The following is a 17,694-nucleotide window of genomic DNA, read 5'->3' on the forward strand; positions in this document are numbered from 1 at the left end:
ATCCAGAAGTTCTGATTTTTTCTGGCAAATGCTAGAATATAATTGGGGGAGATGTCCACAATATGAGGGAGAGAAATCATCACTGTAACTTACAGTCGATAGATTTACGATGGAATCAATTGACCGCATTTTAACATACCATGTACACATGATTGCATCCACTGGTCACCAAGTTTTAGTTTGCCGTGACATATGAATTAGGTTAATGATACTTAATGGCAACTTTTTCATTTAATGTGCGTAAAGTCGTACTGTGGTCAAACGCGAAAAATGCCAATTAACATCGCCGTTTATGGCTTTATAGGCAGTAACACAGTTATATTAGACATTCAATACACGACACACTACTCTTACTTTGGTAACGTCTATCATCAATAAGGGTCTCTCGTAATATCGTCCTACATAATTGCCCATTTGGGGCCTCCGTTTATATAAAAGATAAACCAAAATATAAATATGAGGTTCATGTCAAAAAGTGTTCGATGTTTAACATGCGTTCTCAGATTGCTGGGCTTCATGATATAAGCCTTTTTCAAATAAAAACATTGCTCATAGAACGTTGCTTGTGTCCATATATTGGGATTGCCGATCATTGACACAGGGTATAACACCACTTTATGTCCTTCAAATTAAATATGCAAAATGAAAGAGTAAACGCATAACGGTTGGAATACGATCGAATGAGACAAATTATAAATTTTTGGCATACAAGCGTTCACAACATCCGCGAAAGTTGACAGTATCTGAAAATAGTTCACTGTTTACCTTCTGCTAGTGTATTGGCCATGTTGTCAAATGAAGGCAATATGAGGTTCGTGAAATGCGAGTATTCAGGTGCTGGAATGACGTTGTAGGGATTTACCACCAATATTTATTTAGGTGTTTACCCTTGTGATTAAGCAGAGAGACATCTTTGACAGATTGACAAACCTAGTCCATGTTGGCCTTGCCACCTGATTAGGTGCTTACTGCACATTATATCTAAGTCGGTTTTGTTCCTTCATTGATAGGATGTAATACGGGCCGACTGATCGAGATATTGCAAATGAAATCTGTAATTGAAAATCTGGAATGTGGAGGCCAACCCCTGAATTTAATGAAAAAATACCGACTTGGCATAAACGGTGACCTCTAAAGGCCTTTCACACAAGAACAGTTGGTCAACTTGGTACAAATCTGCTCGTGTTTCCACAAAGAAACATCAGAAAGAATATTTGATAGATCTTGCAAACTTTAGAAGTCTCGCGCCAAATCCGCCCAGCTGAGACTTGCGTGAAATACTTTCTAGATTGAAAGAATGAAAAGTATATCAAAATAAAGTTTTAATGACACAAAGGCTTGGATAAAATATCAACGAATAAACATAATATCACCGATTACACATTGCAATGGGCTATCACTGTCACTTTAACTACGGTTAAGCGTAGCTTGACCACCAAAGCCATAGTTTGACGAGAGAGCTCATAATACGATTCTTAGCATCTCTGTTGTTCGAACAGGGAGCAGGCAACTCAACTGCTTAGCGACTCTTTAAGACCCCAATTGTCGATCATCGGAGTCTTAAAAGTTGGACAGATTGGTCGCTGTTGTTCGGAGAGCAGGAATGATGATGATAGGAAAAATATACTTACTTCTTCAGCACATCTAATGAGCAGCACACTATCGAATGAAATAAGTTGGATAAACATAGCTACATTTTATGGAGAACATTACAATGTAAATTGCCCCGGCTCTTGGTCATTGACAAATGAAACTTGCAGGATGCAGACATAAAAATACGATCACAACACTAACCAGACTAGTCAGAACACGAATATTTGGCACATGAAAGAGAAGTCTATCGACCTACAACCAAGTCCACGGCGGATTTATGGAAAGGCTCGAAACAGTTCGTTGACCAGTGTTTTCTCAGAGTGGCAAAACGAAGATATAAAACTGTTCAGAAGGTGAAGGTTATCACCTCATTACCTAGGCAAATTCTGAGGTTAACAGTAACCCCTTTGTACGTTTATGCAGTCACTGTGAACGACCAACGCGTTTTGTTTGAATGCCATTTAGTATTCCTCATCATTTATACTCCTTTCTCGCTGCGGCGGCTCATACGTTGGAATTATTTGTAAAGGATTGAGACCAGAGAATTTTTCCGGCAATGTTTCCATCCAAACTAACACTTTTTCAGCTATCGCAGCATCGGAGCCAACCGCAAATCGCTTATCACGCTTTTTCATAGTTTCTGTCGAGAGTGCGGTAACCGCGTTTGCTTCACGCGTTTCAGTTCTTCCATTTTTCTGTTCATTCTCCCTTGAACCAGCGTATTTTGATTCCGCTTTGCGACATTTATCACTTACAGTGGTTTCAATTTCCGGACCGGAAGTTCCGGTATCAGGTTTTTCATTTCCAGCGTCAACGTCACTAGAAATAGGCGTAGTGATTGGAGTCTTTGGCACCCGTGCTGTAGTGATACGTCCCGAACTATCAGTCCGCTTCACAGCACTTTCCTGGTTTAGGGCCTCATTCCGTAAGACCTCGGAACGGGTTTGCGGCCTACCCGAAGACCTCACGGACCCATCATCGTCCCACCGGACATCGGCCGTCTGCGCGCGGTCCAAATTTAAACATCCAGTGGTGCGCGCTCGTCTGATTGTACGCTGTTTGCTACAGGTTAAACAAATCGTGTTCGGATGAGGTAGAGATATTTTCCTTCGCCTGTCCGCTGAGGCAGGTGTCCCTGCGGTTCGAGGTAGCGCCCCGGATGATTTTGGCTGGTCATAAGTGTAAGTTCGTCCCTTATTGGCAGCTGGTAAGGACAGGGATTCCGCCAGACCGGACCTGCTGGTGAGGGGCTCAGTCTGTGAATATATACCGCTCAGCATCCGTATATTAGTGTTACCCCCAGTAGGATCATTCCTCGGCGTCTGTGCTTCCTGATTCTCAATTAACTGAATGTAAGGCATTGAGCGACGGCGCATGAGAAGTTTTTTCGTGTCCCGAAAGTTATCCCAGATGAAGCTCTTCTTTATCCCGTTCGTTCGTCTGTTGTCGTTCATTTTCTCGATTGGTACTCCGAAAGATAATTTGAAGAGACTTTAATCTTTCCTACAGCGCATGGAGGGTATCGCCTATTGCCGAATATCCAGTGTTTTCATTGTAAATGATAAGCATTGTATAACCACGCTAATGAAATACTAAAAGTTGCAAAGAGAACCCGAAACAACCTTTGTGAGTGTCTTTTGATAAAGTTAGTCTGAAGATACATGAATCCTTCGAAGATGTCCGTCCGATCGAGTAAAAATCCATATATTATCGACGAGACCAATGTTGTAGGCCGATAGCCAAAGATAGCTCCATTCAAACGCCTGCTTTCGTGGTTGCTATATATCCACCACAGAATTTTAAAAACGAAACGACCACTGCGTCCCCACACACTTTCAAATATGTGCCTTTAGGATGAAACCTTCGTGAACTGTTCTCATTGATCGCTCTGTTTACATTCTGTGTCATTCTAAATGGCCGTTCTCGCGGACAGAGCAAGGTCCTAAGACATTCCTTTAGATTCAGCGATGTCAGATCGGTGCTAACACCCGTTTACAACCGCCTTAGTGTGTTATTAATCCACCATGAAATATGTACGACTTAGACTTATTGAAATAACGCAAATATAATGTATATACTAGATATATTAGTCTGCATTTAGTGAGTTATATTGGTCGATTTGCCTGCCAAGCGTTGGTTAATTCTCTCAGTTGGGCGCCATTCACACGTAACGTTGACTTCTTGTAATATCCGCTTAGAATAACAGTTAGTCTGGCCCTGATCTGTTTGATAAGTCCTAGGCTTTGGTATATAACCTGAAAAAGCAACGTAGAGAAAGATTAGAAGGTTAAAAAGCAACAGCAATTATACTGTTTTCATGCTTAAACGTAAGACAAAATCGGTGTGTCATCCGTCATCACACTTTAAGTCCAGGGGGAAAATCTGCTGAGAATCGTACGATTTAAGATGCATGTATCATTCTGTAGAACTCTGGCATGATTTGCGCAAGATTTTGATTGAAATGTTACAGGATCCTGTCAGAATTTTATCGGGGTTCTCATCCTCACCAACCCATCCACAGGGAGAGACCAACTGTGAATCGAATTAGATCGATAGTAAGAGTTTCGTTCTTGAAGTCTTATCCCAAATTGATTGGAGATTCTCATGGCTCAGGTAAGAAAACTTGTAAGAACTGTAATGTCTTTGAGACCTTGAAGTTGTTGTTAGAAATCCTATCCTAATGATATTTTAGAATAGCTTCACGATATGCGGAAGACGACTTCATGTTCAAAAAGATGAATACAAAATGGTTTAGCAAATGACATGGGCTGAACCCTTTCTGTCTTGTGGTGTAAAGGTCTCAATTACTCTCACCAAGGACGTGACTTTTCACGAAGATCTCTACATAATAAAGCTATAACCTTTAGATGCAATTCAATCTTAATGGTGGCTCAGGGAAAGTCACGTATAAAAGCTGTTAAAATTCAGTGTGTGGTGAACACTTACAACGATCATTCATAGGTTTTGGTAATTAGTGAGTGGTAAAAGCGAGTTGGAAACATGCCCATGTGTAGCATCGAGTCCGACTACCAATATAACTTCCAAAGATCACTTGCAGTGGAATAATATATCTTAATGATCACGACTGCTCAGCACGTGCGTACATGTATCGATTATTTCATTTACCGTTCCCATGCGCAATACATAACATGTCCAATAATGTAAATGAAGAAAATTATCAAACTATAATCCAATTCGATATAAAATTGTTTGAAAATGTTTGAAATTTCAAATAAAACGGAAATTATGAAATCGTTTTGCAAGTCTTAGGTGTTCTTCCGATCAGTTCTCGGTTGAGTGTGGCTATTTCTTATTCATACACATCATAAATAACCACTGGCTACGTCATCAGAAGATGTCACAGTGTCCTAAAAACTTATCCAATAAATGAAAGCTATTGAGAAATCATTACCGAAACAAAAAAATGAAGAAGGAAGTGATCAATATAATAAGTGGTTTTAATATAGGGCGACCTCAATGACATATTGATATGTGGAGTGTGTGTACGTGAAAGGGACGACGCGGATTATCACTTCAAACATGTTTGTTTGTTCTGCTCGTGTTGCATTGGCGAAAACATTTTCTGAATTTTTTTTCGTCTATCAAATTTTGTTTCAACACTGTTCAATAAAATAACGCGAAAAGCCTCTATACATAAACGAAGAACTAACTGAAGGAATTTCGCGAGGAGGAACGTCACATGAAACGATCTTCTTTGATACTTGCAATTGAAATAATTTGTATCGATCTTGAGTAGACATGCATGGCGTGACATGTTTGTTCAGGTCAAAATTAGTCTTTAACACAAGACTGCACCGAAATGGTAACGGAAGCCAATGGGAATGAACCAGATTGATATCGTGATACCTATTTAGAATTAACAAAGGGAGCAAATAGGGAAGTTTACATGTACTTGCCGACATTTAGTTATTTTCTAGGAAGATGGAAAGATAAGGATGACCGAGCGGGTCGTTTGATCAAGCAACGGTGATGGTTTCCTGATCTCCCAAATATGTTTATAGCCATACTTACGATAAATATGTCAGACAATATTCTTGTCAAATTTACAGCTTGTCTGCATTACATGCACCTTAAAGCAAAAGGAAACGTGATTTAGACATTTCGCAACCACTGGGACGTAAACAGTACCCTGTTACGCATAGCCCAGTTTGACATCATCGTCATATTCCAATATTGAGGGCGGGTGCCGGTTGGATGCGTGGAATCCCCGGTTGGAGGCGCGTAACCCGATTAAGTTATTTCAAATCGTATTCTTACATCGGAATCCAACATTCTTGTTCGTATTCTTATACGTATACGAATAAAGTGGTACATCTTCAAGTGAAGGTCTCTTCAATTTGAAGGATGTCAAAAGGTTCAACATTGCGGAAAAAGACAGAAGCTCATGCATGATATATGCTATGGAACGGCAAACGTCCATGTCCGTTACGGTAGCTCAGACCTACACTTCTGCCGACCATTAAACACCGAATAATTGCGCTGTAAGCGTAGTGAAAAGCCAACGAGCTTCCAAGAATTCGGGTAGGCCTACTTCGAAGATGATATCATTCAAAAATGTTGTATCGTCAAATAACGTCTTGTGACGTTTTTCTGAAACGTCCTTGCATGTGATTTTTTATCGAGAAAATCTCATATTGGCTTAGACTTTGGCCTACTTGGTCAGCACAGTTCAAAAGGTTCCCAACTGACCTTCCTTCAGATCATATGAAGGAAATATTTGCCAACCTTCGCTGGATTAGTTCTCTTCATGATATGGCCAGTGGGAAATTTACCCCAGTGCCAGTGAAAAAGGCCTGACGAGACAGATTTAAAAGCATTGCAGAGACGTTATCTTAATTCAACGCATTTTTCGAAGAGTTCCATAACTCTTCGAGCTACTAGTAAGTGTGAAAGCCAATTTACGAGTTGAACTCGCGCATAACTTAACGGCACCACATACCTTTTGATGACACCACAGACCTTCGTAGTAATTCGTACTCTGTCGTTCGCAAGGGTTATATATGTAGATAGGGCATCAAAACCCAAACAAGAAAAAGAAACTGCCATTTATACTTACACTATAATTACAGTGTCCGACTCCACTGCATGTCTTTTTTCCTGTAGTGCCAGATGCCGGGAATGTCCTAATTGCTCTTTCTTCCACTGTGACAGTAGCCGCACTTACTCGTTGTATGGAATATCATCATAACACCACGTGTTCCAAAGTATTCAATGAAATCACTCGAAAGATGCTACGATTTAATTTGACAGCCTACAATCTCGAGACAGGCTGTCCTCGGTGTCCCCGGCTGAGGACATTGGTCACCTTCTAATTATCTCCAATGAAAAGATACAAGTTTTCGTCTAAGAAATAAGAATCATGCTATGTCACTTTGTACACAAACTGCCCATTCAAATCGTCGTACATTAGATGAATTAATCCAAACACAGTATATCGAATAGGCCTATTCAAATATGAACCTTTGAAAAGTGGTACATAATGAGGCTCCATACTTGGCTGAACCCGTTATTCGGATCACCAAGTGGGCCTGAATTACCGACGACTTAGCAGTTTTCCTATCGTTCACTAGATTTGGTAATTGAGTCGCCTCTAGGTCAAACCTTACAGTAGGTATCAAATCAAATTCGACTAAAGATTTGTGTGTATATATCCTGTGTGATGTTCTTAGAAAGTGGGAAACGTTTCAGGGACCGGAAGCTTTAGAAGGAAAACGGGATAGGCTGGGCAGGGTTCATTGGAGGTGGTCGTGTTGGTCCAATCACCGTACAGCGAACACGCCATTCGTAGATGAGACAGGATGACTATCAATGAACTATACGAGATTAACAACCAACGCAAAACAAGCCATTCTCTTTCAAACAGATGTATTGCAAAAATAACACAAAGGAGCAACCTTAGATGCAGTGTGAACAATGCAATGCTGATGACCAACCTGCTGTCTCTACCATGGCAGGGAATCTGGTTTAATTAAGAGACTGCAATCCTTTTCAAGACTTTCAACATGGCCCAATCAAATGTGTCCCGGTTGCGTATCCAACGAGGAGATCCATCCATCTCGTATAACAAGCCTCTTGTTACACTCCCTCCTCTCGCATACCTTAAGAGTGAGGGACCAGTGAAAAAATGCTGAATAGAAGGATGAGACAAATGGAAATCATCGGGAACTAACCTTTCTCGAGCGCGGGGCAATTTATTTCCACGCGCAGATGAAATTATTGTAAGAAAGTCAATACCGAGTCATGTTTGAAGCTGTTACTTTTACTCTCCCACGATACACAATATACATGTATCCACATATCAAAGATAATGATAATGGTCACATCACTAACGATTCCATAGCTGCACAAATCGGTTATAATGCATAGTTGTGGGTGTCATGGCAATGCCAAAAAACATCACTATACTAGCTTACACGAACATATACAATATCCAAATATATATTTCTTAATGAGTTTGACCCTTAAATCTTCATTGATGTCTTTATACAGAATATCTTTGTGAACATATAAAAAATCAAGAAAATTGCTTTTGTCAATAGTCAAACAAGTCATCAATAAGCTTATACACCAGTTGTTGGCATACTGTTGTGTGAAGCAAACTATCACTAGAATACACGTCAAGATTGTTATGCAGGAGTTGATAAACGCAGCCAAAGGAACGCCGATAGGAGAAGCCCCCAACTGGCACTGGCACAGGTTGACCCATTGAGCCCGTCTGCCTCTGCGGTCGTGCGGACTATTCGGTGATTGACCGGCTGTGGTGGCCGCCACGTGTTCGTCATGTTATTCCCATCCTCGTCCTTCACGGTGAAGAAGAGATTCAGCTGAAAAAGATACCAAAAGGGTGTCACACAGAATCCGAGATGTCAGACGTAAGGCCAGCAGTCCAACGCCTGCATGCCTACTCAAAGTACTGAAGTGGCTTAAGATATTCACGTATCCCACTACCAGTCAAGATGTCCAGATATCTAATCAATAACCCTCAGGGAGGCCAAACTCGTATCCTTACCTGTTCCTGTGTGATATAGATGACCTGTTTCCACACAACCCACGTGACGGCTCCGTGGCAGTTGGGCGTGGTCAGCCCTCCTGGGTAGGTGTAATAGTCATGGAGGTTAGACGGTAGAAGTTTGCCCAAGTTAAAAAATCCCGTAGTAAGATTTTGTACCATTCCAGCTAAAAAAAACAATTTATCAATGCATTAGCTTATTTATAACAGAATGTCTTTAAGATGCTCTGTCCGATTTATTCCAGAGCTTGACTATTGAAAAACTGCAGCATAACTTAAATACTTTGGATGGCCGCATCTACCTCAGAACACAATCTAACGACATACATCAGAGATGTTCAGCAAATGCTTTCGACGACAAACTGGAAGGCAATTAGATGTGGTACTAAGACGTAGTGAGAGTTGTCCGACCAAAAATTATTATGACAAATGAAGGAAGGTGTTGATATGAGGACTATTGAACAGTTTAAATGGACCTAGATGCGCCACCTCGGAACTGGACTAAACGAAGGAACATGCTTCCAAGCTCAGAATTTGACAACAATACATTCGGTACTGCTGGCTGAAAGAACAATCTAATAAACTGGCGGTTTGCACTCATAGCAAATTGGATGGAGAGTAATGCGTCAGTTTTCTTACCCTTATCTTTTACCATTTTAGCCGCCTCTGATATTTTTTCGAATTCTTTATTGGGAACTTGGCCTTTAGATTGATTCTGAAAGAAAAAAGAGGTATGTTACAGCACACCAAATGAGTCGTAGAAAACTTTGGAGGAAATACAAACAAGGTAACAAGTATAGAATATATTATCCACGAGAATGTGTACGTGTATGATACTCAACATGTTAAAGTAGCCGATATGACGACGCGACCCGTATATCTAATGGCCGTAAACCCTTTTCTCCATACATGTTCCCGTCTTTTATTAATTTTGTCTTGTGTATGATATGCCGCTACACCATTATAGTATATATTCTGTAATTAAAGTGAACTTCACCACCTTTCGTTTGTCAGATACTGTAAAGGTGTTGTTCTCTAGTACTGACCAGTACGGTGATTGGGAATGACTTACAGCGACATCTATAAATATTCCAAGTACAAGTAGGCCATCGTCTTTCTGTAGGAGATCAGGTTCACCGAGATGCTGGTGCATGTGGTTCACGTGGACGATATGCATCTGCAGAGGAATAGAAGTGAATGAAGTCGACCTGAATCCCAATTCGATAACATATGTCTGCCTGAGCCTTGAGGGAGGTAGGTACACAGGACGACAGCAGATGTATGGTAAGGGAAGGGTTTCGGAAGTAGGATGCTGGAAAACCAGCCGTTCACATCAATTTAAACACTGCCGTAAAAGAAGAAGATATAGTTATGAGCATTTTAAAAATGCTCATAACTATATCTTCTTCTTTTCTCCATAGCCTTTCTAGGATTTTGCTTGTGAAATTATGCGTTGAACCACTCGTAGCGTTGACTTGGGTAAATCAATAATATTTCAAAACGCCGTGAGCATTCTGACGAAATGTACAGTTTTACCTCTGCCCTGTGCTGCTGTCCCAGGATGGTGTGTTCGGACCCGTGACCATCAGTTTCATTGTCATCACCCCAGTGTATATGAAGATTCAACACGTAGTAATGGATGTCGCCGACTGGTCCTCCTTCTGACTCGATGTTGTTATCAATTACGTCGAACTTTACTGAAAGAAACATTACTTAATGCGTTACTTCAGAAAATCTAGTGAAACCAGTATGTTCGTCAAATCCTTGCACTAGGCAAAGCGGGTATATACATCTACGGACGCCATCTGTCATTAATGAACGATACTTACTGGTATGTCCCGTATTTTTGACCTGCCACGTCACATTTTCACCGCCGAAGTTGTTGAGTCGCATATCGTCGAGGCCGGGATCGTAGTGAAGGAGACCTCTCTCGATGTTGATTGGCGACTGTCGTGGGTACTTGGTAGAGTCACACTCATCCGCATACATGTTGTGCCAATTGTGGGGGCCTGCAAGTAAGGGGGAATAAAGAAACTGGTGTTTGAAGCATATTTCGATTTCAACCAACAAATTATCTCATGCAACTTATCTTGAGGGTAAACTAATCGAGGGGTATTTGCATTCGCCAAGGATTATCAACAAAGACCAACGCGATTCAATTTCACAGATATAACTTCATGTACTCACCGTGGTCGCCGGTTGGATCATAATTCCATGTGACTAAAGCAGAAAAGAAAGAAACAAAACTATTTTCAAGAGGAGAACAATGATGCAGCGAGCGCTCGCCAATAGGATCTCTCCAATGGGAGGAACAAACGTTAGAACGGGGAAACCTCATTCCACCCTCCCGGGCATCGTCGGTTATGCATCCTCGACGGCACTACCATTTGTTTCGATGTTACTGTTATTGACAGCCAAGTGATGAAGAGGCAGCAAAGACAGAATGGTCTTCGATAGAGCCATTTAGCGCAGCGAAGGAGAAATAACACGTTCGAACGTTTTATCGTTTAGTCGTGATCATAATGAACGACAACAAACTGTTCGCTCTGAAAGGCATCACATGAACGGTTGAGCACTTGAAGACTGAGCCGCCGCTAGTCGCCCCCATTCAGACTCCCAAAGATGCTTGAGAGAAGCTTCATGTTGGGCATGTTCTTAATGAAAGATCGATTTATCTAATGAGGATGTTTTCCAGAATATCCCTACATTGAGAACAATTCAATGGCACAAAATCACATCAAGATGATGTACTGACACGACTATTTGGGGGTAATCTGGTTGGTGCAAATGATGAAGTTACGGTTACTATGGTAACCGTAACTGATCAATGAGCTTAATCATGTCCCGTAACTTGGAAGTAAGAATTGGTATAGTGTGAGTATAAGAATTCCTGCGAATGGCTAATTTGTGTTATTTCCTCCTGGGACTGAATACTAAGCAAGCGAATCCTTTATGATTGCAACACGACTGACGATGTTGCAGTCAAGTACGAATAACTAGCTTCACTGGTACTGGTATTGGCAATAATACTGTTACACCAAACCAGAAAAACACGAATTTGCTAGATAGGTATCTTGAACTTAATGTTCATAGTGATTCTGGAGTACTGGTACTTCGTTATCGTGAAAACAAATTCGGTGCCATTTTCGTTTCATCGTTTTTGTCTTGTGTTTACTCTTCATAAAGAATGAATCAAGATCTGCATGGCCTAATTATTCACTAGCTCCCATTCTTAAAAGGGGACAGAGTTAAATAGGTTTTGAAAACGATATATTGAATCTATATCAGCACCAGGGCGTGTTATCAATGGGTTGTTCAGGAAACTGGGTCGAAATATTTTTGTTAAAATGAGTACCGAGATTTCGGGTCAACTCTAGGCCTATATCTAAAAGTATTTTAAATATCATCAGCGGCAAACGTTTTGGAAGAGTAGATGGAGCAATGATCCTATTCGATATCTTTCAGCACTATTTCTTTATGTCAGCGGTCTGACCTCCCAAGATATTTAGGTGCAGTATGTTGTGTACTCTACCAAATTGTTATGCTATTTGAGCAAACATGCAAGTAAATGTATGTCGTTCTGTTAAAGTCAGTACTAGTTATTGAAGACGAATCCACGCCACGCCAAATTGGGTTTGTACTAACTGTTTGCTAACAACACAATCATGCTAGATATCTTACTGTGTTCATGTTTAATCTTCTTTCTATATTAAACGCTGTACCTCAGGTCACTTATCTAAGATGTACGGGTTGTGCCTCTTGTACAACAGCACATACTTCTATAGCCCTCCAAGAACACGGGTATCAAAAAAATACTTGACAGCCAGCGAGCGATAAAAGAATGGTATTTCTAAGATAATATAGCACTTAGCCTCACGTTCAATGCTCATTTCTAAACGAAAACGCATACATCAGCTTCTTGTTTAAGTTTTTCTGGTACTTGTCTTGCTTTTTTTCATCCGTCGACTCCAGTTTCTTGTTTCATAAAGATGTATGATCACATGACCTTGCATGCAAACATTCATGCAAGCTTTACACGTACACGCAATGTTTTCATGTAGATGCACAAGAGTGTAAATATGACGATCTCGCAATCTCTCTAATCTTAACTCCCAAAGGTGAAACAATATACAGTATCTTAACCTTGTATCTTGTGCAAATACGCCGTTTATCCTTTGTCACCTACACATGTACATGTACCACTAGTCACACCTATCAGTCATTTAGTACGAATTCCCTTATGTATATAAATATCGGATTTCTCTGTGGGTAAACTTTGCTTGGTAAGGTTTACATCAGCTATACCTCATGCTATTATACTCACACTCACAGCAGTAATCTGGCCATGTGAGTTCTGCTTGCCAGTATATATTCATAGCAATGTGCTATCTCTCATCATAACACGAGTATTGAACTGTTTGTCAAGAGTTTTTCTGGATCATTCGCTCATTTCACATCAAGGGTGAATACTTGGCATCTGTGGTGGTGCTCACACCTAACGATGATCCTAACGAAATTCAATCACATTCTCAGAGCAGCCAGCGCAGCGTATGATCCAAGACCGCAGGATGGTATACACGATGCTATTTCTAGCAGAACCAACTCTGACTCTGCTTGAGATGTTCTTATAGACATTGCTTGGCTTCCAAGACGTGGGTGTCAGTGTCAAATAACGTTTGCTATATACTCAGTGGAAAATGTGCGTTTAGTCAGGGGTTAGGCTGTTCATTTTCAAATAGATCACGTTGGGCAGAAAATCAATGTTTTAATTAGTCAGGGTATGATGTGATCAGGTCATTTTGATTAAATTAGTTCGCTCAGCTGATTAGCTAATCAACTTTGAAATCTGATAATCACGACCAAGGCGTTTGGTATTCAGCGCATTACATTCTCATAAAATTGGCGGTAAATTGCACATTATAAGCATCTTCTTCCTAGAAGAGGAAAATGAATACAACCTTCACCACGTTAGATGCCTGATGTTAAGTAAAATGAGGATAATGACCTTGGACAGTTTGCACAACATACGATCCGGCATCAGCAACTCGTATTTATCATGCATCTACATCACTTCATCAAGTAATTATCAAATATTTACACCCAGCAAAGTATGTGGAAGAAATTGATGGATGTTTTATCACAAGAAAGAGGTTACCGGGAGAGACACACGATTTATAGGATTGCACGAAACTGTTACAAACTGAACATTGGTAGGTCCTCATTTCGTCAAGTAACAGCGGAATCCATACGTGATGGGGTCGACATAACAAGCAGTAAACTTTGACATGATCCTGTGTATATATAATATTCATTTATCGGCTTCAAAACATGATAACTGGCATGATCATGCATCGGTATACTCTGGATACTTGAACAATTGTCAATGTCAATTAGGCCCGATGTGTTATTCCAAACTATATGTCGCTTTCTCAAGGGCTAAACGCTTTCAGGACATTACAGTGCAAATCAATACAACAACAATACAAGGATTCATAGCCGAAGAGCCATCACACAAAATATTGTGTATTAACAACTACTGTAGGAACGTTCCACCAATATAAACATCTGGACACTGTACCTCTTCACAAATATTTCGCGCGGAGCGCGGGTTATGCTGGTATATCATAGTTTTACACCTGAACCAAATGGTCAGCCATGGGCGGAACCCGGCCATGGAATTATCTTGAAACAAAAAATACCGTGGTATATACGTAATGTAATGTGAACCTCAATCTCGGCCAGCAAGCCAGCCAGGCGAGTTGCTGAGTCATACGAGCCGTTTACCAATCAATCACAGAACAATGCCTCGGGATGTCTTATGACTGTCTATTTGTGTTGTAGGTGGATTGGTTCGATTTTCTCTTTATTATGATCTTCGTGAAAGTATAAATATGCCTTTATATGTATAACTGGATCGTTTGCACTAACAAAGAAGCGATATATTCAGATATAATCCCTTTTACTATTCCAAAACCAATTTAAAAAAAACTAAGCCTAACTAGGCTCTTGCTTATTGATCAGACAAGGCCTTAAGGCTTAATATACATAGACACTCATATCATCTAGCTCTAAACTGGGTAACTTAAGTGCTTCTGATATCCTTGTCCAAATACAATGAAGTTAAAAAAATAAATCGATCAGCAATTATATGTTCTCTCTCAGCTGCAAGTCTGACCCAAAATAGTGATGAAGTGGACATGGTCTAGTTTTCCCACAATTAGGGGAGCAATTACTTTATCAACCCGTACTTGTGGCATCATTACGATTTCTCCGTGCTCTATCCTCCGCACAAGATCATGGTCATGTTGGTGGTAATCATATCTCACGGCGCCCGATGATTCCTTTGGGAAATGAAGAACCCCAATTAGATCTCATGTTTTCTTCCTTCAAGGTGTTCTACCAACTTTGAAGTAGCTTCTTTATTTCCAACAGCAAGGGGTTTTAAACACATCCCACATCATGTGATGGACCTGCGCGAGGATTTTCATAACACATAACGGTGTACTTGGTTTTAGGTGTATATATCTCATGGTGCCCATGCCATGAGAACAGCCAGCACGACGTCTGACGGAATACGAAGAATTTGAGTACGATCGAGAACGCCCCAACCTTAGAGTAACCAGCCAACAAATGCCAGGAAAAATACAAAATACAGACGAAAGATCGAGAATGGCTCCACCAAATAAAAGGGGTTATTGGCAGTCAGCGATGAGACAAACTCTGAATCGAATGCCGCCGGCTCGCTGTTTGGCATACGCATTCCATCTGGTCAATGCAACGGTATGAATGTCGGTGTCAAAAGAACCAAATTTAAACTTCAGTTGTTTATCAAAATGAATCAAGAGCACCAAATGATTGTCACGGCACCGTCTTATTCCAGACATTATACAGGTATAAGCCTGTACCATGGATGTACACTACAATGTCGATTTGAAGTAACTTCTGTGACCCGGCTATACGCCTGTGCCAGATTTAGGGTTAAACGACACAATTACTATCAATGAGATAACCATTAAGATAATGAGATCGATAAGATCTACATATATACGACTCACCTGCATCCAACAAGCCAGCAACAAGTATCAAGACAGCCGCGCTCCTCATCGCAAAATCCATCTTGATCAGAATCCAGAGGGGTCAGCAATGATCAAGTCATGTCATCCTATATCGATTATATCTACAAATGTTATATCACAGTAGTCTAATTGAACACTTCAGATCGGAGGCTCACACACGAATTATATTGGTCGAGATTCAGAACACGATGACGAAACGAGTGACGTATTCAGGTAGTATACATGTAGAGCTTCTCACGGTATCAAGTGGGTCCCCACCGAACCCTTACAGTAGTGCATTTAGCGCCGTCTGGTTTTACTCAAAGACATTTGAATGTCCTTGGGTGGATCATAAGCGTTGTTTCAGTGATTACTCTTAGTGTGCTTTAAAAGCAGGTTTTAAAGACTGAGATGCTCGTCATCTTGAGAGTGCTGTCCACATACGGCCTAAACTCTAATATGTACCGTTTCTAATGGTCCAATATACCCGCCGTACCTTCTAGTTTATTTTGCTAAAACCCAAGTTTGTCTGGAACAAAGCCTATTTTTTAATTCAGTTCAATCACACAATCGAACGATCATACTTTTTCTGAGTTCATTTTAGATAAAATACTACAAATCATACAGAAAAAAACATCTAATGAGATCTCACAGTTGCATACGCCACCAGAGGCATTCGGACCAGTGCCAACTCACGAACCAGTTGAAAGGGATTAGTGGAAAGTCATGTTGACCAAACACCATCATATCTGTTCTTACACATCCCTGCTGCTATGGGGGCAGGAGGTGTTTGTACGGGTATAGATACTGTGGGAAGATAAATAATACCAAGCATTTATCATTGGACAAACACAAACACTGGTGCCATGACACCACATAAATCTCGTACGGATGTTTGAGAAGATGGCTCTGACACCAAAACTCTCTCCCCGTTTTAATTACAAAACACGGAAACAACGAAATGAATAAATATAGACAAGAAATCGGTCAGGCATCAAGTATCTTTGAGCAATTAGCGAATGAGAAACGTGCCAGCCTTGACTACCGGTAAAGCAACCTGAGTGGAGAGGAACTACAATGAAATGTACCTAGTCTGAGTATAATGTTTATACAAGGTTGTTCTTCTTCTACACTGCTATCTCGGGGGTATCCAAGCCAAAGACCATCACTCGCGTGTAGTCGGATACCTCACAAATCACTCTCGTGTGGTTTTGTGTATAATTAACAAACCTTAACGCCTCTAAGTCGTTTTACCGTCTGTTTATGCCACTGACACAAGTCTAAAATATCCAGAGGCGTCCCAAATGTGGGCCATTGAAATATCCTTCACCTTATTGAGTAGGAAATCAATATAGCTACCACATTCACCTGGTGAGTATCATTGTAAAGGAGGTTACATTGACTCAGAAGATTCCAGGGCCAAGGTTGATAAACAATTGATGTGCTAAGTGACAGTTGTGAACAAATATCCGAGACAGAAAATAAAACCATCTTCACAAATGAATGATCATTACAGGGAAAAGGTGAATAACACATTTTCAGGCTCAGCTTGTCCGGAGACAAGAAACAAGCATTCGACACTCTACCACGTTGATGGAGACTGCCTTCGTCAGGCAAGAGGCTTAGGTTTCATTCTTTATATTATTCAGGACAAAGTATCACCAGCTCTTGGCAGTTTTCAGATTATCTATCTATAAAGCCCCTACAACACGTAATTGAGAAAAATTGAGAAGACCCCTATGCCGGACTCAGAGACATGCCGATTGGGTGTTACAGAAGGGGATGATTGGAAGGGGGTGTCCAACAAGATGGTTTGGTGTGAATGTCCGTGCTCCTGCGGGACAACAGTCTCCACGGAATTCAACTTGTTAGTAAGTGGAACGAGATAAAACTGATGAATCAGTTTGCTTGGTGAAGGTCAGTACTCAATGTAACCCGACTCGGTATTCCCTAGAAAATGTAACCCGACCAAGTGTAGTTGTATTTCTTTTCTCCTGATTTTCTAAAGCCATGTTT

At 40.7% G+C, this 17,694-nt stretch overlaps 2 protein-coding genes across 2 annotated transcripts; both read right to left on the reverse strand.

Annotated features, from left to right (window-relative positions):
* Window positions 1–1,221: 1,221 nt before the first annotated feature.
* LOC135494169 (uncharacterized) lies at window positions 1,222–7,005 on the reverse strand. Its single transcript, XM_064782009.1, has 3 exons — window positions 6,671–7,005; window positions 5,626–5,683; window positions 1,222–3,848 (listed from the first exon to the last, which is right to left on the reverse strand). Exon 3 carries the CDS (start codon window positions 3,045–3,047, stop codon window positions 2,055–2,057), a length of 993 nt encoding a protein of 330 aa, XP_064638079.1. The 5' UTR covers window positions 3,048–3,848; window positions 5,626–5,683; window positions 6,671–7,005; the 3' UTR covers window positions 1,222–2,054.
* An 847-nt stretch (window positions 7,006–7,852) lies between these two features.
* On the reverse strand, window positions 7,853–15,951 carry LOC135494170 (carbonic anhydrase 2-like). Its single transcript, XM_064782011.1, has 8 exons — window positions 15,679–15,951; window positions 10,811–10,843; window positions 10,453–10,632; window positions 10,160–10,320; window positions 9,696–9,800; window positions 9,263–9,338; window positions 8,624–8,790; window positions 7,853–8,438 (listed from the first exon to the last, which is right to left on the reverse strand). Exons 1-8 carry the CDS (start codon window positions 15,737–15,739, stop codon window positions 8,241–8,243), a joined length of 981 nt encoding a protein of 326 aa, XP_064638081.1. The 5' UTR covers window positions 15,740–15,951; the 3' UTR covers window positions 7,853–8,240.
* Window positions 15,952–17,694: the final 1,743 nt, after the last annotated feature.

Source organism: Lineus longissimus, chromosome 9, assembly GCF_910592395.1.
Source record: "Lineus longissimus chromosome 9, tnLinLong1.2, whole genome shotgun sequence".
Taxonomy (NCBI): domain Eukaryota; kingdom Metazoa; phylum Nemertea; class Pilidiophora; order Heteronemertea; family Lineidae; genus Lineus; species Lineus longissimus.